The 22,938-nt window shown below is 36.2% G+C and overlaps 2 protein-coding genes across 5 annotated transcripts in view; both read right to left on the bottom strand.

The window, feature by feature from the left end:
- The window catches only part of Cntn1 (contactin 1), a 373,034-nt gene that overhangs the window by 287,679 nt on the left and 62,417 nt on the right, over positions 1-22,938 (bottom strand). The gene's annotated exons all lie outside the window — the stretch shown is intronic.
- On the bottom strand, positions 1,965-7,736 carry LOC100717396 (claspin-like). The gene is given in 6 exon segments (XM_063254556.1): positions 1,965-3,977; positions 3,980-5,693; positions 5,696-6,091; positions 6,225-6,693; positions 6,695-7,163; positions 7,166-7,736. Coding segments are annotated over 6 exon segments (3,972 nt in total). The 3' UTR covers positions 1,965-3,624.

Here is a 22,938-nt window from a genome sequence, read left to right as displayed (position 1 = left end):
AATCATCTAGTGACACCACAGCTATCAAAACTAGTCCAATGCCTTCCTTGTGTTTGTGTTGATGCTAGCTAGCATGGTCATATAAAAGAATAATAAAGTTACATACTGTATATAATATTGGATAATAATTAATGACCATGTTAACGACTTGTATGTTTACTACATTATACACTGTACCATTAGAGTATATTCCTTCTGTGTATAACAGTTTACTTAGCACCCTATGTGTTGTTACATTGGAGGGCTCTCATGTATATCGTGTTTACTGTGTCTCTTGATTGCATCTAGTGATTGAACTATAGTATCTTGGTTTGTTCATTTACACTCTCTGAGGGTCATTCAATGACAAAACTGGCTAATGATGCATTTCTCAGCATGTATCATCATGATTAAGTAGCTCATGATTTATGTGTACAGAAGAGCATATAAAATAGCTTATGAAGAACAGATGCTATGTATCATAAAATCAAAATAGTCCTTGATTACATGTAAGCACAAAGTTTCCAATGTTTTGCACTTGAGAAAATGCAGAGAACAGGCTCAAAAGAGACATTTCTGGTTGAAGCTCCACTTCTCATCCTGAGCTGTTTCTTACTTTGCATTCTAATCAAGGAGAACGTCTTTCAGCTGACCTAATAAAAACATTACTTCAAAAATGAGAGACCAACCTGTGTATGCTTGCAGTTCAGCCACAAAGACTACTAATTCTTGGCTTCGGTCTTTTCTTTAAAGGAATAATTCAGGCCTTTCTGTGGCATGGGACACAGTGATCAGCCAGAAACTGTCAGAGATGAAAATAATCTATCTTTGTCATATTCTCCAAAATGTAGCATAGTTTCAATTTCATGTGAGACCTTTACTTATACCCAGTTCACACTATGTTGGGAGTGGAGGGGGACAGAAGCAAGATAATCAGCCATGCCCCAGTCATTTTCTGTCACGGTATAAGTCCCTAACCAGTGGATGTTACAGAAGGATTTGCAAAAGCAACACAAACAAATGACTTCACAAAAGTGTAGCTATCACTTTGAAATTGCATATGATCAATTACCTCTGGCCCTGGAGGGAGAGGAGCTGACTGAAGGGTCCCCTTTGTCCTGACTATCTGTGTGCACTGAGACTGACTTTTGAGCTGCAATTTCCTTCCTGTGAAATGACACTACTAATACCCATGTCATAAAGTTGTGATAGAAAAAGATAACAATTACAAATAATTTTTAAAGATGGCTACTGCAAAGGAATTTAAAGGATAGTAAAATTCATTTAGAATATTAAGTAAAGTGGTAAAGCCAGTCTCTATTTACTTAAGAAGAAATTTATTTTAAAATGATTTTCATCAGTATGCAGAAATACAAACTGATAAACCAAGATTCTGAAATAAAACCTTTTCTTGTATTAAATCATTCTAAGGAGCACAAATTCAAGTATTTAAGAAATGGTAACTATTCTTCCAATTTAGTAGGTTGTAAAAGTCAATTGATTAAAAAAATTGTTATTCATACTTATCAAAAATAAAAGTGGAAAGAAAATTATTTCCATTCAATCACTTTCTAAGTAGTATTTAATTACGACATAAAGAATAAGCAATTGAAATTAGATAATAACATCATCAAGGAAACACTGAAAATAAACATTTTATTTGATGCTATTGTTTGACACTCAGAAATTTCCAGATCAAAATAATATATAAAATAAATTGGAAATTTCCAAATCCTCTCATTGATTATATTAAAAATATGTATTTCTTTATATTACTACACTTGCTTTCCTTAAAATACCTTTATAAAATACAGATATAGTTTGTACAACAAAATAATTTTGAATAAACTGTATAAAATCCTTAAATTTTATTTTATATCTTGATCAAGTTTTCTTTTCTCTTTATTCCAGAAACGATCCTTGAAAAATGTTTATTATTATTAATATAGGATCCTCAAATCTATCAGTACCTTTAGTATCTCTTTTGAAGTCCAGATCTATATTTTTACCTTTCTAGACATTGTACTGAGATCTTTAAAACTTAGCCTTTTCCAGAATAAATTTAACACCCCTCACTGACTGGCACCAGCTGTTATTTCTCTATTTCTGGCTGACTGATACCCTCACGTGACTTCTATGGCAGTTACAACTCTGCCTGACTTGCCCACAGACCCAAATTTGATCAGTCACCAAATTAAATGGATTCTACTTCTAAAATAACTATCATATTGATTATTGCATCTTCACTGTCCCCTCTATGTACTTAATACATACAGTCTTTCTCTGTGTTGATAGGTTGGAGAATCTAGCCAAAAATACAAGAAATTTATTTTTTTTTTTTTTGCCTTTAAGTCATTGAGATTTATTGGAAAATGACATACATATTAAAACATTTTTACACATATATCCCCCATTACAAGATTACAAATTTACAAATGTGAGTTTTCAAAGTCCACATCTTGAATGTTAGGAAAAAAAACTGCAGAAAACCTGCACCCTCATTTGATCACTTAAAATTGATATTCCTGTCTCGTAATAAAAAACGGATACGATCCCATTCAACTTCCCAGGTCTATCGAGCTCTGATGCTCAAAGTATATTCACACAGAATCTTTTCCAACACACCAAGGGTGCTCAGTTCTGAGGGCTAGGGAGTCTGTCTAACATTCTGAGGGCCTGGTGGAATTACAGCAAAAATGATGATTGATGGTAATTCTCTAATTAGTAATGATGTATTAAAATGTCCTCTGGTCAGGGCAGTATATTAAACTCAGGAGATGCAGTAAGTAATGGTTATGCTTCAAGAAAGGAAGTCTTTGATCATCAGTGAATTGAGAAGTCAGTCCTAGGAGAGGTCTTTCTGCTCCATAGATTATCTAATGCAGCCAGACATTTATCTTCACCTCATACTTCAGAAAAGTAGGGTCAAAGTCCTTCTTACAAAGGCAGCAAAAGCTAATCAGAACTTTGAGGCTGCCTTGAGAAGCCTATAGAAAAATGGAAAGGGATGGGGCTGGGGATTTAGCTCAGTGGCATAAGCACCTGCCTTGCAAGCAGGCGGTCGTGAGTTCGATCCCTGGTACCGATAAAAATAAATAAATAAATAAAAATTAAAAAAAAAAAAAAAAGAAAAACAGAAAGGGTAAGACTACCACGACAGTCCATCTGTTGGTCCCTAGGTCCATCATCTAAGAAATCTTCTTTGTTGAATTATGGTTGCTATGGTAGAGATCTCACAAGTATGAAGGCATCATTCTGATACTGACTTTTACCAATTTCTGTAATACCACACTTTTTTCCTTCCTGTTTCCTCCCAACCATCTCTACCACAGAGGTATAAATCCAGGACAGCTGCTAGGATAAAATGTCAAATGTTTAATGAAATACATGAGGATTCACTTACATGTTCCATATTGATGTTGGAAGCTACAGAATTATGATTAGTGACCAATTCAGGAAATACTCTGAAAGGAAGGTAGCCACAGTCGAGCAGAAGAAAAACTAGAATCCTGTTTACAATCTTAACACACCACTGATTATGAAGAAGAGATCATTTGCATGAGCATCAGTTCCAACCTCCACTGTCAGTTTCCAGTACTGAGTTACTAAGCAGTCTCTGGATAGACTCTGGCATCCTTGATGGTGTTAGCTTTCCAAGTATCTGAAGATGCTTCGCTTCAATCCTGGACTGCTATCACCTGTCTTGAGGTGCTTAGGGGAAAGGCATATCTTTAATGATGGTCCCTTTCTCCTCACCTGAGACTTAGACAACTCCTTTGCTGCCTCAGCCTTGACAGGAGAAAGTGTATGAAACACAAAGTTTCTTGAATTTCGGGGAGCACTAGGGTTGAGGTCTGAGAGGACAGCCAGTTTCTGAAGCATAGTTTTGGACTGGTTTAGCAGTGAGCCTGTCTTCAGCTGATAAGGAGTTCCAGATCTGATAGTTTCAAAAGGATTACTGAGTACAGATTTTGATTCTTGGATAACCACAGGGCGACATTCTTTTGCAGTGCTTTAGCTGTAACTTTCTTGGCTAGCATCATAAACTGACTGTCTTCCCGAATTTCTTCTTCTTCAGCTGTACTCTTCCCCTGCTGTGCCTGATCCCGAAGCCACTGCTCCTGTTCAATCCGCTCCTTCCTCCATCTGGCTTCTGTCTCATCTAACTGATCTTCAATCTGATCATCATCAGAGTCTCGGTGGAATAAGTCCATCTGGGAAGCATCATCTATGTTTTTCCATCGGAATTTCCTCATTTGCCCAGGTCCATCGCTGTGCAGATCCCCATTAGCAAGATATCTCTCTTGGTATAAGCGTAGCTGTCGCTTATCATCATCCAACATGGTCTTCATATGTATTTTCTTGATTTGACTCTGCGGTTCCTCATCAGAAGGAAGAACTTCATCAATTGCATCCTCTTCGTATTCACTGATCTCTTCCCCATCATACTCTTCTTTGCTCCCCACGTCACTTCCTGATACCTCTGCTTCATCCTCCAGATACTTCAATGTCATTTGCCTTTTCAGCTTTTCAGATTGCTTTAGGAGCTCTTCTTCATCATCATCTTCCTGGTCATCCAATATCATATTTTCATTACCAGAGTCACTGTCTTCATCCTCATCACTGTCAAACTCCCTGTTATGAGGCACGAGCCGAAAGTCTCCAAATTCCCCCTCTTCACCTTCTTGCTCCCCGTCTGTTGGGAAAAAGCCTGAGCAGAGAGCTAATGCTTCTTCCATCGGGTCACCCATGCTGTTCTCCTTCTCCTGCTTGCTCAACTCCAAGGGATCCAGAGGGGAGGCATCCTGAGAAGGAAATTTTCCTGAGCAAAGATTCAAAAGTTCTTCCATGTTGTCTTTCTTGTCACTCTGCCTGGATGGACATTTTTCAGCCTGAGATGCAAACTTTCCAGTACACAAATCCAATAGTTCATCCATGTTGGCATCCATGGCGTTCTCATCCATACTAGCCAGCGGCAGCTGAGTTTTCAAAGCTTGGTGCTGATTTCTGTGGTTTCTAACATTTAAGAGCCCATCTGCATCCAACAGTTGGCTTTGAGTGTCATCTTCTAAGCAGAACTGGAAGTCATCTCCTGCTCCTAGGAAAAGTGTCTTGGGCTACGGGGAGGCGTTATACAGATGCTGGGAATCCTCTATAGAAAGTGAAGGCTCAGACAGTTTCCCTGAACTCTTAGAAGCTGAGCCGATCAAACTAGCTCGAAATAGCCCAGGAGAAGGAGATCTGAATCCTCCTGCGGTTGGGAAAAAACTGGTCCCCCGGCCTGTGTGTCTGTTGCAAGGCTGATAGGATGGAATTGTGGAGACAATCAGCTCAAAGCTGCTATTGTGGCTGCTCTCTTTTGTTAGCAATGAACAGGAATCTTCTTCATCCAGTTTGCTAGGCCGTTTGCTACAGTTTTCATCTGTTTCTGATTTCTCTTCACTAACAAAGTAACCCATCTTGGAAGAGTTGTCCTTAAATAGAAGTAAGGTAGAATCTGATGAGAGAGGCTTGGGTATAGACAGGAGGTCCACTGACTTCCCAATTTCACTACTGCTGTCAGTATTTTCTTTATCCATTTCTTTCTCATCTTTGCTTTCGATATCTTCATTACCAAGAAGGAATTCCGCAGTCTGATTGCCTTCGTCTTCTTCCTCTAGTTCTTCCTCTTCTTTCTCCACCTCATCTTCCTCCTCTTCACTCTCCATCTCCTCTTTCCGTCTTCCTCAGACTCATCTGTCATTTCTTCTTCTTCCTCTTCTTCAAATCCATCTTCATTATCTAATTTAAATAATGCTTGACGCTTTTGGCGTTCCTCAATCCTCCGGAGTTTCATTGCTTCTTGCAGTTTAGCTTTTAATACCTGCAGTTTTTCACCTGGCTTTCTATGGCTCACTTCTTCCAGCTTCTCGGCTGCCAAAGTCACGGGTACCACATCTGCCTTTAGTTCTTCCTTTCCATCAGTGCCCAAGTCTTTCACTATGACGTTCACATTCACTGTCTGGCCAGCTCTGGGTCTGGCTGCTGGCTTCGCATGCTTCCAGAAACGCTGCTTCAAGGCTTCCAGCTCTCTGTTGGTTTCAGGTTCATCAAGTATCACGAAGGAATCTTTTTTTTTTTTTTTTTTTTTTTTTTTGGTCTTTTTCCTTTTTATCGGTACCGGGGATCGAACTCACGACTGCCTGCTTGCAAGGCAGGCACTTACGCCGCTGAGCTAAATCCCCAGCCCTCACGAAGGAATCTTTATCAGCAGCCAGCCGGGCTTTCATGGAAACATCCACTCCCAGCTGCTTCAATCTATCCCCAGTGAACCTTCTCACTTTTTCAGGTACCACTGATGATTTAGTTTGCTGTACCGGTTCTTCCAATTTCCCTTCTGTTTCTTCTGTTTTTAGCTGGCCTTCTTCTCCCACCAGGGCATGCAGTTCAGATGTCACAACGCCTCCAATCTGATGCTCCTTACTTGTGTTCTTGAGGACACCAGATTCCTGTTGCAATACTGCGCTGTCCTCAGATGAAGGTGTATGATCATTCTGTTTCTGTTTTTCCTTACTTTCCAGTTCTTCACTTCTCACTAAATCTGTAGTACAAGTCTTATCTGATCCAGTAAAGATCTGAGGTTCCTTTGAGACCACTGGGGATTCATTCATTTCCATTTCACATCCTGTACTCGTCTGCTCAGAACCTTTGTTACAGTGGTCACCATTCATTTCAGTTTTTTTTTGCAGTGTCTGTAATTGACTGATACTTAGATGACTTCAGCAGTGCCGTGGCATTTCCCTGACAAGTGGGCCGGGGTTTACATTTGAAGAAATCATGAACAGTTTTATTCGCAGGTATATGATATGGAAGATTAAGTGCAGATTCTCATATAAGGCGCTGAGTCTCACTATGCAGTTTTTTTAATGCTTCCTTACTTAACTTGGCTGCCTTTCTTTCCTTTTTCATTGTGCCTTTTGATAACTCACTCTCTTCTTCAAAGGAAATGACCCCACTCTCCAAAGATGATTCCTTTTTCTTGTGATTTTTTACTTTGTTCTTCATAGAGGCCCTAATTGATTCTAACGATTCTTCATCTTCCAATGGTGAATTATTTCCCTCCTCCAAACCCGTTTCAAAAAGGTCTTTGTCTGCAAGAAGACAGCCACTGTCATTCAATGGCTGTTCCACATCATTTTCCTCACTTTTGTTTTCTTCTTTTTTAACTGCCTAATTTTTTCCATCTTTCTCTCCTCTTTCTCAAGTCTTCTCTTTGATTTTACTTTTGCTTTTCTGCCAGTTTGTTCTTTATCATGTACAGATTTTTTGGAAGTCTTTTTGTCATTGGTAAAGTCCACAGAGTTTCCAGATTGGAGACTCAGCTCTAAGCAAGGTGTCACTTGCGTTTTAGGATTTTCTTGATACAAAGACTCCTCTGTGTTATTTTCATCACTGTCAGCTTGAGTTTTGTAAATCCTTTGGATTTTTCCACTTTTTCCAGGATATAGGTTCTCTTTCTCATTCTCAACACTGTCATAGGTAGTTTCCTCTGGAGTAGCATTTGTGTCCGCTGTTTCAGAATCACTGTATTGTATCACCTTCCTGCTCTTCAACTTCTTATTCGTGAATATCTCTTCATCTGAATCTCTTTCACTCAAAGGCTCAATTGTTTCAAAACTGCCTTGTCCACTGTCTGAAGGACTGTCTGCTTCTTCTTATGAAGTGAGATTTAGATCATTGATTTCTAGATGAATCTCGGAACCAACCTCGCCCATCATGATGCCCGTCTCCTCTGTGTTCTGCTCCGGGCGAAGCTGTCTCTGGTCCCCCCTCCTTCAGGGTATGGTTTATATCTGGATTTTCCCCCGAAGCCTCAAGTGCTCATAGATAGAGTTTTGGGAGGTGACAGTATCACGGGTATGTGATACTGGATTAGTCTATTGATAAGTTTATAGTTAGGCGTGATGTCAGGAGGTAAAACCTATGCAAAGATGTGGGTCACTGGGGGCATGCCTGGAAGCATTCCCACTGTCTTGATCCACACCCTTTGTTTCATGCCTTCTACACCATGAATTCTTTCTCTTTTGCCATGGCCCCCTGCCTCAGAGCAAGCAAACTATGGTCTGAAACCTCTACAAACTATGAGCCTAAATAAACCTTTCTCCTTTAAATTGTGGGTATTGGGTACTGTATTTCAACAATGAAAAAAGTAACTAAGATACCTGCAAAAAGCCAGTGTCATTCTGCAGTCATATGCAGGAACAGCACTTTCTCAATACACACTGACAATTCTAAACATCTCAAAGATGCTGGTACAGTCTTCTGAATGTCATTAAATATCTTACTTCTGAGCCTTTAGAATCAACTACTTAAAACTCTTTTCTACATTTGCCTAAAAAGGGTCAGCAGCACTCTTCAAGCTATTAACCATTGGACCTTTTCCTCTCTGAAAACTTTCCCCAGCCAAACTCACCATCTTCATTTGCCCATATCAGAGCACTGATGCATAACTTTTACACAGATTTTGTTTTATTTTCGCTTGTCTCATTCCCTCCAAGACTATATACTCCATCAAAGTAAAAAGATCTGTCACCTTTATATCCCGAGTGACCTGTATACAATAGAAGATTAATAAATGTGTGAATTCATTCATTCTTTCATGGTGAAACAAAGTTTTAAATTTTCTACTAGCAGCTGGGTGTGGTAGCACACCCTGTAATCCCAGCACTCAGGAGGCTTAGGCAAGAGGATCACTGTGAGTTTGAGACCAGCCTGGGCTACAAAGTGAGCCAGCTTGAACTGCATAGTGAGACCCTGTCTCAAAAAGACAATAATGCATATACACATACATTTTCTACCAGCAAAAAATATGAATCAATGTTTTAAAACTTTTTGGTAATTATTCCCATCAAGGCTCTTGGATTATAAAAATCTAAGACACAGTTAACCACCACAGTTAACTCTGTCTCGAAAAACACATTTTTTTTCCTGACTGTTACCAAAGCACAGATAGTTCTCCCATACCACTAAATACTAGTTCTTGTCATCTTTTGCTTGTTCTTCCTCCTCTGTTCTATTTGTGAAGGTGAAATGCTTTAGAATATATACAGTCTTCCCAGGTTTGACCCTCATTTGACCCAGATTTCTAATTGTCATTTTTTATTTATATCCCTCCATCAGTCTCCTATCCATCTGTCCACTGAACTCCAAACTCCTATATGGCTCAATTTGCATCTCTACTAGCAGTTAAATAGACATCAAAAGTTAGCACATCTATTTGATATGTTCTTCTAACCAGTTCCTTTCTGAGTCTTCTCAGAAAATGTCATCAACCTTCACCCTGTAGCTGAAGTTTAGATCTAAAGCAAGAATCTACAGTCAGCCCTGATTCTTTACCAAACGTGATATTTATCCATTATCATGTCTGGCCAACAACACCCTCAACTAACCTAATACCATACACACCATATATGTATGACCTAATACATATAATGTAAAACACTACACTCATGAATTATACTATAAATAAACATTTTTTCCTCATGCTTATGGAATGTTTATAACTGTTAAAGCAAAACTCAGATATTAAATCATTACATTCTCTAATTAATAGAAATACAACTTGAAATTACACACCAAAATATAAATTAGAAAATACTCATATTTTGGGAAATTCAGCAATATACAACTAGATAAGCATGGTTCAAAATAATTTTAAACATTGCCTGCAGAGTACTATTTAATGAAGAATGAAATTATGAGGGGACACTGCCCAGAAGCTTTTAACCACATGTCTGCTAGTCCTCGTGACCAAAGCAGTAGGCCTGAAATTATTCTCATCCTAAATTCGGCCTGGTTTCTTGGGGAATATAGGTCCCTAGCTTCACTTTTCCTATAGTATTTATTTTAAGGAACTTGAAATTATAAATATTTTCTCTGTCCTTTTGAGACATAAATCTTCCAAAAGCCAAGAAAGTATTTGGAGATATTGTTCACCAAACATCACACTTCTTCCCACTCCCTCTAAGGAAGAAGCACATCTCTCACTCCACTAATTTTTAATTTGGTCATGTGACTTTCTTCTGCTGGTAAAAAGCATCAGTGTGGAGAGATGCAAAGTAATCTCTGTGATACTCAAAAGTACTGAAGTGGTTTGGCTTGGCCCATGCTATTTCTGCCTCCAACTCCTGGCCCATCACATCCCTTGATATGCCTAGGCACAGACTGAGTCCATAAGGAGAAATTCTGAGACTCCCAAGTGTCGCTAAGCTTGGAATTCACATCTGGAACAAATCTACTACAGGCAATGCCTAGATCACTCAATGAGAAATATAAATCATGCATTGCACACTGATCATTTGTTCAGTGACAGGGCACAAATACAATAACAGTCCCATAAAATTATAGTAGGGAAGAAAGATTTCTTTTTGTCATAGCCATGAGTACATCATATCACAGCTCAATGCATCACTCACAAGTCTATGATATTGGTATAAATAAATCAACCATGCTACATGGCACTACTTGTAAAAAAGCACAAGACATGCAATTATACATAGGACTAATATTTGATATTGAGAATAAATGTTCTAATTTGTAAATTAACCACATCACTCGTGTTACTTCAAAGTTCATTTTTTCTACTTATTCAAAAATTAACATAAAACAACCTCAGACATGTCCTTTAGGAGATGTTTTAGTCAGCTTTCTGTGACTATAACAAATGCATGAGATAATCTATGTATAAGGAGAGAAATTTGTGCTGGTTATGGTTTCAGAAGTTTCAGTCCGTGACGGGCTTGTCTGCTGTTTTTGAGTCTGTGAAAAGACAGCACATCATAGCAGGAAACATGAGATAGAGCAAAAATTCTCACATCATAGACAGGAAGTGAAAAAGAGGGAGAAGGAGGAGCTAGGGTCCTGTGAACCCTTGCATGGGCATGCCCCCCACAATCCTGTGACCCACTTCTTATGGGCAATGCCACTTGCAAATAGGGCCATTCAGAGGATCAAGTATTTAGCAGAGATAATTCTGAGTAACACTTACGGTCCCAGCAATAGTGCGAGGCATTCCATTAAAGGCTACTGTGTTTCAGGAGATGATGACTCTATGTATGTCATTTCTTCTGTGACCTTCTAGTGCCAGGGCTTGAAGATATTTAAACAGTAAGGTCCTTAAAATGTTGCCAATATGCCCTGCATCTTATAAGGCTTTATTAATACAATATTTTACTAAGTTAAATTATATAACTGTGGGAGACATAGCACATTTAGGTTCAAACTATAAAAATAGACATTCATAGGCATCTTTCTGACTCTATATGAAATTTGTAGTTATTCACAATTTATGGGGCCTCTAGGAATATAACCTCCCTGGATTTCAAGGGTCCACTTATACCTACTCAGTGTTCCTGTGAAAGAAAATAAAGTTTAGCTTAAATTGTCAGTAATAATTGACAAGTTAATATATTTAAGCCTGATTGTGAATTAAAGAAGAAAAGAGCACTCAATTTGGAATTTGAAGACATTATAATGTCGGTGTCTGTTGATACGCACCATACAGAGATATTAGCAAAAATATACAGCAATCAATGTCACCCTGTATTAACAGTCATCTCAAATTACAATTAAGGTGTTAATTTGCAAGTCTGATTAAGCTTAGAAACTTAGCTTATTCAGATAACATTTTAATTTTTCTATGATTCTAATTCTTAATAGTTATCCATGGAGAAAACCAACAGAGTGCTCAGAATCCAAAGGAAAGGGGATCCTGCTATGGGCAGTTATTTTGAAGATAACAAGAGGCATTATGGTATTATTGCCTTTTATCTTGTTTTGAAGTTCTGTATCATGTTCATTGTTTTCTTTTTACGACTGTATTCAGTTTTATTTTGTTTGGTTTTATTCTCTCAAAATAAAAAAAAAACTAAAGTAAAATGGTTAGATTAAAATATTATTAACAAAACAATTTAAAAAGAAATACTCATATCTGCAACTGGTACAAAATAGTATTAAAAATTTCTTATTCTAGATTATTTTAAACTCAACCACCCAGGAAATAGAATAAAATTTGAAAGATGTTATAATGCCATGTCCAAAGCCAAATTAAAGCAAGTAACTTAACTGATTGAATATTACATTTAAAAATTAATTATGAAAACTTTATAGAAAAAAGAGAAGAAAAGAAAATTGCAAACTAAAGAAGGAAAATATTTTAGTTAAAACTGAGAGAACAAATTTTTCATTATTAACATTTCCTGAATCTAAAATACTTTAAAAGGACATCTTCTATTATTTTATGAGACAATCAAGTTTTACATAAAGAAAAGGAAGAATTACTAAACATACAGTGCCTATTTTTCTAAAAATGGGTACAGATGAAAAATAATATAATTTAGAAATGTTTAAGTTTGTTGAGTTCCATAGCAAATGAATTATCTAATTTTCTAAATTATGTCTCCTTTACAGCTGTTACTGTATTTATTTGCAAAAGGACTACCTGGAAAATATATTTATGAAATACCACAAAATTGCTATAGTCACTGAAGATTACAATGTGTATTTATAAATATTTATTTGCGTAATCTCAGCATCTTTTCATTTTATTTGATGAGGCTATGTTTAAGTATGGCATAAGTGTGCTCCTCAGTGTTCACATGCTGAAATTTAATTCCCTTTATAAAGTTTTTGAGAGTGTGGAAATTTAATCTGACTGTGGTATTCAGAGGTGGGAACTTTGAGAAATGATTAGGATTAACATCACCAGGGTAAATTTCTCACAATTGAATAATGATAGCTCATAAGAAAATATTAAAAGATCAGAATGCATTAATTATCTCTCTCTCTTCCCCTATGATGTTCTATACCATCCCAGGACTGTGCCAGAAAGAAATCATCACCAGATATGGCCCCTCAGCTTTTAACTTCTGAATCCACAAGCCCGCCCCCCACATCATTATTTTGTCTATAACTTACCCAATATCCCATAATGAATGTATTCTTTCTGTATCACTAACATAAACAAAAAAAGACAAAAAATCAATCCAACTCACACTAAGACATATGTTAATGAGATGATCTGACCTTAAAGACAAAAAAAAAAAAAAACCCTTTTGGACACCCATGTATATATAATGTGACTGTGTCACTTACTAGAGAAAGGAAACCTGATTATTTTTCAACGATAATTTCAAATTGGGCAACAGTAAAGCTACAAATTCAAGATAAAGAAAAAAAAAGAAAGCCAAAGATTTTTATTATAAGTACAAATGGCTAAATGCAAAGGTCGTAGGTAATCATCAATGCTACAAAACCACAAATATATGCACATGTCTATATATACAGACATACATGCCTACTATATATATTTGCATGCTATACAACATTCATCTAATATATATATATAATATATATACCCTATATATATATTAATATATATACCCTATATATATTATATATATATACCCTATATATATAAAGAACAAAGTAAGTGTAAACTATTTTGTTAACTTGTTACTTATAAAAGAATAAAGAACAAGGTATAAATTACAAATCAAAATGTAGTTTGTATGATATTTTCCTCACTAACCCATGTAAATATTTTAGGTAACTATTAAACTAAATCAAATTTAAATAAGGAGATCTTAAAACTTCAAAATATATGTATAACAAATAAGTTGATCATGTGCTCACCCTGAGAGTAACCATTCTAATTTACTTTAAAGCACAAAAATTAAAATGCAAATTCCCAGAGGGCTATAAAGAAATATAAAATATATCAACTGATATCAGTAATAATTTTGGTGGCTTGTTTGTATTGTAGACACTGTTATGTGTATAATAAAGGAAAAAATAAATTTGATTTTGTGATATTAAAATTTCAACATCCCTAGTTTGTTTGACTTATGGGATTTTGGTATGAGAGAAATGAGATATAGATGTAAAAAATTGGTTAGGGAGCCTGAAGACAAAAAACATCCTGAAGACTTGAATTTCAATGATAAAAATCAGTAGAAACTGATATTTTATGTTCAATTTCAAAGCAAAACATATTTCCTATTCTGTTAATTAAAAAACATAAAACAAAATTCAGTAGCAATGAAGTACCCTGGTATGCAGATGAAAGTCTTGAGATATTAAAAACATGATAGAAGTTAGAAGAAATGACTGACTTCAAATCTCAGCTTTGTTATTATGCTGCAGGGGATAGAAAACACATAAAGTCAGCTTTGAGTTCCTAACTGTCAAAACTGGGTCATGTGTACTTACAGACTCATTCTGTTCTGCTAACTTGTTTTATGCACATTAGAAAATTTTCTACAATGTGAATAAAACACACGAAAAACAATTTCCACAATCCATGGGAGGGCAAAATCTTATAAGCCACAGGAAACACAATTTTAAGCAGATATAAAGGGCTAAATTGCAACAGGAAATCTAAATAAGATTATCCTTTGTGATTACATTCTGATTGATTTTACTTTGACAAAGTTGCTTATATTCTTCAGTCTAAGTTCTTTCTCTTATTAGGTATCCACTAAATGACAACAGGATTTAATGGTAGCTGATTCTCTAAAAATTTTCCAGAAAATACACACATATTTGGACGGGAAGTATCTGAGTATATAAATTTGAGGCAATGCTGTATAAAATACAGTACAAGAAGCTTAAAAATGTAAATGATCAGAAACATTAAATCATTAATACAATCACAGAGTGACACTTTATATAAAAATAAGGCAGCAGTAATTGAAAACATGCTAGATAATAGCCATCTATAATGTGGAAAAAAATTTCTTGCCCAAGGCATCAAATTAAGACACGTAACTTTTTTGGGGGGTGGGGGGGAGGTGGTTTGAGACAGTCTTAGTATGTAGTTTAGGTTGGCTTTGTAAACCAGGCTGCCCTCAAACTCATCAGCTTCCCCAGTGCTGAGATTACAGACATTCGCTACCACACCCAGCTTATAAGTACATAATTTAAACATTCTGTATATGAAGATGAATAGTACATAGCTGGTTGGATGAAGGGAAGTATGCAGAAAGAGATTCACATTTGTTTTGTCACTTTAGTTGCAAGATGATTCAAAAAGTAGACTTTTTTTTCTGCGAGAAGGAACAGAAAACTAAGAAACTGACAAAGAATAATAGTGTCTTGGACTCAATTGTTTATGTTTCACTCAAACTCGTGTTGAAACATGAGTGATTGTATTAAAAGTAGAACTTTGAGAGGTAATTAGGCACAGAGATGTTATGGGAATAGAACCTCAGTAAAGGGGTTAGGGTGTTCAGAGGAAGAGACTAGGGCACTCACTCTGCCACGTCAGAATAGTCAAAAGGCTTCCTTCTGCAAAATCAAAATGTGATTATTAACTGTTAGTGGAACTTGTCCCCTTGACCTCCATAAAAACCTCGCAACTTAATAAAGTTCTGAGTGTGTCCGTGGATAACTGACATGTAGCCCAACAAACTGAGGGAACACTCATCCCAGCTGTAGATGGTTCCAACCAACAGGCTTGTAGGCTGTACTAATAAAAAGGGAAAGAAGGAAGGAGCTTCCTTTTTTTTAGAAAAGGTCTAGTCTTAGCCATTGCCTTTGGACATTGGTCTCCATTTTCTTCAGCCTTCCAACTTAGGCTCTTCAAACTTCCAACACAGGCTTGCCCTGGTGACTCCACGGTTATATACAGGTTTTGAGCTTCAGTTGCTATCAGAGCCTCTTTCTGTTCCAGGTATAGATGGCCATTTTGAATTTCTTCTATCTCTGGTCCCTAGGGTGGCTGGTATGACTTTCTGCCTCTGATCCTTAGCATACCTAATAAATCCCTTTGTGTAGTAACACATGTAGTAAATACATATATTTAATGATTATGTCTCTGTAGAGAACCTTAATACATAGACAATAAGAGCACCTCACAGGAGCGAATTCTGCAGGCACCTTGATCTTGAACTTTCAGCACCCAGGACCATGAAAAATTTCTATTGCTTTAGCCATCTGATTTGTGGTATCTTGTTATAATGAAATACATATACATATACTCTATATGTGTTATATACAGGAATAAAGCTAAAATATCCTATAAATATCCACTCAGTCACTCATAAAACTAGTTACTGGCTGGTTATTACATGCCAGTCATCATGAAGTCTGGAAAATTATGCGGAGATAAGGTAAGTAAAGCCAGAAAAACTTCTTAAAAGGGGAGACAATCAGTGTATAAAAACAAGTAAATAATCAAGATAGTGTGAGTAATTTATGAATGTTATTAAAATGTCAAGTAAAAAACAAAACAGAATGACTTGAGGGATTTGTTTGGTATCAGTATCTTTGAGAATGTGATGTTTGAGCAAAGAAGAAAAGCAACCTTGGACACAGAGGCACAAAGCACTGCTGGCCTAGAGGACACCAAACACAAAGGTAACCCTAGTGGCCCTCAGCTTTGAAGGTCACGATACTCCATTGCGCCACTTTGGACCCATTCTTGTTACACTTACCCATCTGTTTCTCTAATGACTTTCTTCATTACTATAATCTTTAACATCAACTTTATCTCACTTTCAGGCACTGTTAATATCTGTGTATATTACTCCTTCAACCCACTGGCCTCTAAGCTCCTTGCCATCCTCTCATTCAGTGATCTTGTCATCCAAACAACTGCTATCCTAATTTCTCTTTCTTACTACTTTTCTTTTGGCATAAATTTTACAGTACATTGCTAAAATCTCTCCTTTATATACAACTCTAAAACCCTTGCCTCTCATTTTCTTTACCACATACTTCACTAAATCATTCCCTAGTCAAAATCAACTTCACTTATTCTGAGCTTACACTTGTTGCACCTAAAAGTGATGGGAAAACAAAGCACACTATGGAATTTTCCTGAATGCTTTCAACTTACACCCATAAAGGTTTTCTGAAAAGCGCCTGTTATGGGTTGTGTTTGGATGGCCTCCCAAGCCTCATGCAGTGATGGAGGCAGCTGAGTCTAGCATTTATGATTGCTTCCTTGTCTAGTGCTGGGACTGGTGGTGTGATTGCTGCACCCACCCAGAGGCAGGTAGCATGCATACAATATAAGGGAGGGAGGGAGGCATGTTTCCCCCTTTTGCCCTTTTAGCTCTTGCCACTTACAGCTGCCATGAACAGCTGCCCCTTAGCCGCAACACCGTACCATGGAGCCATCTGAGTACAGACTGAAACCTCCAAAAACTATAAGCCAAATAAGCCTTTCCTCCCCTAATTTTGGGCATCAGGTATTTTGTCTCAGCAACAAGAAAAAAGACAACCTCATTAAACCAGACCATTCAATCTCCAGTTCATCTGGATGACTATTTTGTACTTTTCTCTACTTGACTTTTTTCCCTCCTGAGCTACATCTTTTTAAAAATTTTCAGACAAGATTTCATTAAGTTACTAAGGTGTCCAAGGTGGGCTCAAAGTTTTATTCTTCCTGCTTTAGCCTCCCACAGAACATAGGTGAGTGCACCCTGCCTAGCTACTTTTCTCCCCCTCAGCTGTGAAATTTACTTCTCCATCTTACACATAAAATTGTATTATCCCTCTGCCCTACTGGCCTCTCTCTAGCAAGTCTCTTGTCTTCTCTCTTCTCGCTTCTCTTCATTTTTCTCTCCTCTCTTCACTTTTCTCTCTTCTGTCTCTCCTGGTATCATCCATCAAAATTTTCCTCAGCACTCATTGTTGATTTCCATCAGTAAACAAAATTGCTGTCACTTATCTTTTCTCAGAGAGATTTCTTTGGGATAATGAATAAATTACAACATAGACATTTTTCTGGGTGAATAAGAACAATCGAGCAAATTTTTTAAGCTTATAGAATTTACAAAGGCATAGTTGTATTAAAATATTACAACATATTATAAAGCAAAGATAATATTTAAGAACTAGTAATAAACATGGATATAAAATATTTTAAGTACACCAAGGAACTATTTAAATAAATCAAATATAGCCTCAGAATGCTATTTAAGTAAATCGAATATAGCCTCAAATATAGCATTAGAATGCTAAGGAACAATTGAAATTCATATTTTTAAAGAACATTATGAGTGCATCTGTTATGGCTCCAGGCACTATGAAGTAGAACTACAAAGCAAGTTGTAAAATAGTGTGAAACATACAGTCACAATTCTCTAAGATATTTACTATAAATAACACACTAAAAATAGTGATAGATGGACGGCAAGGTATTATGAGCGCCTACTTCTAAATTGTGAAATTACAATTAATTATAATTTTCTTCAGTTTTTTTATATCAAAACATGCGGGAACATAAAGCTACAAACACTGAAGGGAAGATGAAAACTAGGAAGCAGGCAAGTGGAAAAGAAGAATAAGGTTTTTCCTCTACCACTTGAAGTCTTTATATGATCAAAGGCGCTAGAACTGCAAATTTATTGGAGAATTTCAATGAATCCTATTCTGTTCCCCCTACCATTACCATCACCATATTTCTAGACATTTATTTCTTAAAACCACCAAGGGCAATGACATATAGTGCAACAATAAAGAAATATTAGGCTCTGCATTATAAGAGTGTAGTGTGGCAGTCATAACATATTTCTGAACTCCAGTTTTAATTATAGAACAAGTTAAATGAATGAGATGCCATCTTTCATACATTTATTACTCCTTTGTTTTACTTAGTGTCTTGGTTTCTTTTCCCTCATTGCTAGGACAAGATACTCAACATCTAAAATTAAGAAAGGGAAGGTTTATTTATTTAGCTCACAGGAGATTTCATAATTAACTGGCTGGAAAGCAGGGTGGAGTAGTACAGGGGCAGCAGAAGACAGCAAAGCAACAAGCAAAAATGGGAAAGAACAAATCTCTTTTCCTCCCTTGTACTCTAAGAAGGCTACACATCTCAGGTGGGTGTAGCTCTCACACCATTTCCCTATTATCGCCCTGCCCTCCTCTAGCACAGGCTGAGGATGTTTACAAAATAAGGACCCCGGATTCCTGCTGAACCACTTAGTTAAACCTCTGATCTCAAATTGATACAACAGACAGCATGTTAGAGAGGTAGACCCCTGATGGAAAGTTGCTGAGTTACTTAGTTAAGCTTGGAGACAGCTCAAGTTGACACAATGTATCAAGCCACACTTAGTAACATAAAAAGTAAGGGGAAACAATATTTTGTTTTTATAAGTTGGATGTTATATATTTTTAAATGTTCTAGTTTATTTAATGTTACAAATTTTGTGATATAATTTTTTATTTTTCTTCTTGTTTTGAATTAGCATTTATTTTCCATATATAATAAATACATTCATTGTGAGGAACTGATACCTATGCATACAATATCTCAGTCCTTTTTACTTTCCCTTTAAAATATTAAATAGTAAAATTATTAGAAAATACAAAAAAATGGACAGTATAATTATAAACAATGTAATACAACATATAATAATTTTGTTTGGAATAACATAAAATAATCACAAATTGAAATCCAGACTTGCATAATGTTTATTAATGTTAAAACCAAGTGAAGAATGTGGGTCAAACCTGATCTTAACCACATAATGGATAGTTCTCAAAATAATGCAAGGATGAAGACTACATCACTTGAAATATTTTAAGGTCTTTATATATTTCAACATTTAAAAATGAGTTTGTAAAACATAAGGATGAAACCTCAAAAGTTCTACAAGGATTTTGTCTCTTGACACTCTGCTTAAGCAAAAGAGGTTTAATTATCCAAAGGACAAAGAACGTTCTACACACATTGTAGTTCTGAAACAGTGAATTTAGGACAAGTTAAATTGCACCAAGGCATGGGCTAATAAACATCAAACAAAGCACTCATTGTAAGCCAAGCCTCATCTATTATAAACATGTGACCATTCTAGGCATAATAAAGTCTTTGTACTTATGCTAGTGCATTCTAGTCAGAGAGAATTATATAGTCTAAATTTATTTTTACAGCATATTTGAAAAGTTAATCAAATATTTTATAAATATAAATGCATTTTACAAATACAAAATTAAATAAAAATGTCACATAAAAACATAAACATTTTTTCTTCAGTGGTACTTAGATAAATAAAAATAAATAGCTGGAAAAAATTAAATTGAAATGTAAGGACTACACATATAGGTCAAAAGATTCTACAGATGTATTTTGTCAATTACCAATTTCTGTGATTTACAAGGCTCTTACGAGAACATGTAATCTCATTTGCCAGTGTACCAACACTAGATTGAACAGACACATGACTGCTGATTTACAGAGAAAAAGCTATGGCTCCACAAGACTTTCCTTTATCCACATAATTGGTAAAGCTGAATCTAGAACCTCAGATTCCTGGTATCTACTCTCTTGACCTTTTCAAATAGTAGCATGTTTCTGTACACAATCCTGGTTCATGTAAGGCCATAAATTGAAAACCAAGGTGGCCTACTTTGATCAAGATTTCCTCATTGATATCAACTCAGCCACATACTGGGTTGAACTCCCCATAGTTCGGCCATGCCCTGAAGCTGTTTCTCACCTCTCTCTCTTTGACACTTTCTCCTTGTGCAGTTTGCAAATATTTCAAGGCTTTCTAGGATTGATAGAAACAATCTAGACTATAATGCAAAATGCTAGAGTATAGAAATTTTGGTCTGGGGTTTTGTTTTTTGTTGTTGTTTTTTCACGGTGGCCATTTTATCTAGATACTGTGTGGTACGGAGGAGCTATTTCCTACATCCTTTGCTGGTGCGTCTTCCTTTACTGAAACGAATAGTGAAATCCAAGTTACAGCTTTGGCCTTGTCTTTCACTTTGATAGTTCTCTCTAGCCATATGTTTTACATCATGGTTTAAATTGCTGTATCATCAATATTATTAATACACAAATTGGCTCTAGCTTTCATTGCCTGATTGAATAAAACAATATATTTCCTTTTTTAAAAAATGACCCAGAAAACTTCAAGCCTGACATCCTCAAAATAAACATGTGTTTCTTTAAATTCTCTTTCCTCAAGTATCTTTTCTCACTTCCATTTCTTCATTAGCATTCATCTCTTTCTCTCATTCTTAGCCACTGACAATGCTTTTAGTTTCTTAAAACAAATGTAATTAAAAGAGAAAGAAAATTTGTAAACATTACCAGTGCCACACCCACCAAGTGATTTTCACCTGTACCCATACTTCTTTTCTTCAGTTAATAAACATGAAATGCTCTACTTGTATTCAGGGCCAACACTCCCCAGATACTAGAGCCATTCATATCCCTGTATCTAGACAGAGACAATGCTCCAGAAGATTTCCCTCCTCTCCTCTGCCACATTCATTTTTTCCTTTGTACTTATCAAAGACCTAATTCTTAAAACTTTTGCCTCTTAAATTCACAGTCAATTTCTCTTGATGGCACATCCCATCCAACTTCAATTTCCTTTGTGTATCTTTCAATATATAGCAAACTCACAAGAGCTTTTAACTTTATCTCTATTCCTCCTTTCATCTTCTCTCAAACCCAGTTCAAGTAGTTACAGTCTTAGCACTCCATGCCCTAAGTCTTATCAAGGCTTCAGTGACCTCTACACCATGAAATTAAAGGTCAGTCCTCGGTTTGCATATTTTAGGAACTAATAAAAGCACTTGGACATGGTGAATCACTTTTTCTTTCTATGATATAGTTTCAAGACTTCCTAATTACCTATGCAAACTACTGAAAATTCCAAATCCGCATCCCAGATCTTAACCACTCTTCCGGATCTCTAAAACACTTACCCAGGCTTACTAAACATCTTCACAGCAACTAATACCGTCTGACATGCTATATATTTACTGTTTTAGAAATATAAATTCCATGATAGGAAGGACTTACACAAGTCTTTGGTTCAAATTAGGCATGTACTAAACATTATTTATACTGTTTGTACTAATCACTTAGACTATATCTACTACTATAACAATTAATTAAGAAATTATTGATACCCTTAATTCTTCCTTGAATGATAACATATGACAACCAAATAAATATTTCATGTTTCCTTTTAAATATACTTTCAATGCAACCATTGCAAATCATAGCAATTTATATATCAGTAATCTATAAAACTTGATAATATACCAAGATGAAAAGTCAGTATAAAACTTTGAATGACAATAAACTTTTAGAAAAACTCATATTAAGCATGTATTTTATCCAATTCAAATGTAACAAGTATTCCAAAATGAAAATAAACACCTTGAGAATAAGATACGATCCTCCTCCTCCTTCAACCTCATTACATGCTTTCTTTCCAGCATCTCTCACCTGGCAGTTAACCCTGAGCCTAGCCTCTGCCAGGTGTTTGCTTTATATTCTATCTATTACTTCACTCCCCAGCAGATCTTCTTACATCGTCTCAGCTTCTCAAAGCATACTACAAACCACCACCAGATCTACAAAGCTAAATAAAGTGTCCAGTAGTACATTCCAGTGCCCTGTTTGGATAGTACAATTTATTTCAACTGCCTGCAGAGTGAAATACAAACTCCAGAACTTTGTATTTTGTACCTCCCACAATCAGGATCTCTGCCTGTAGAGCTTCATTGTTCAATATTGGCCTTTCATAAATTCTCCATTTCACTCAACTTGGACTATACATTCACTCAAAAGAGGCCATACGAATTCCAACCTCCTCCGCAAAACAGTTTCCTCTTGGCTGTAGTGTGCTTTCCCTTCCTAGTATCTCAATTTCTTATTAAGAAACTATTGTTTATCATCAGATCATGATCATGTCCACAGACATGAAATATGACTCATTTTCCTTACCATCCATCTGCATTGTTATCCATTATTTTATTATAACCTCCTAATTAGCAACCCACTTCCTCTTTTGCCCTCTGCAATACACTCTCCATAAAGCAGCCGAACAGATATTTTAACTGTGCAAATCAGGTCAGTTCATTGCTGTGTTTGAAGTTTTCCAGTGGGTTCCCACAATTAAAGAAAAACAGAAGCAGCAGTCACTGCTCTGCAGCAGGCCA

This window comes from Cavia porcellus, unplaced genomic scaffold (genome assembly GCF_034190915.1).
Source record: "Cavia porcellus strain 051 isolate PalLab524CR breed Dunkin Hartley unplaced genomic scaffold, mCavPor4.1 scaffold_8, whole genome shotgun sequence".
In the NCBI taxonomy this organism is placed as follows: domain Eukaryota; kingdom Metazoa; phylum Chordata; class Mammalia; order Rodentia; family Caviidae; genus Cavia; species Cavia porcellus.
This window is presented reverse-complemented; position numbering and strand designations above follow the sequence as displayed.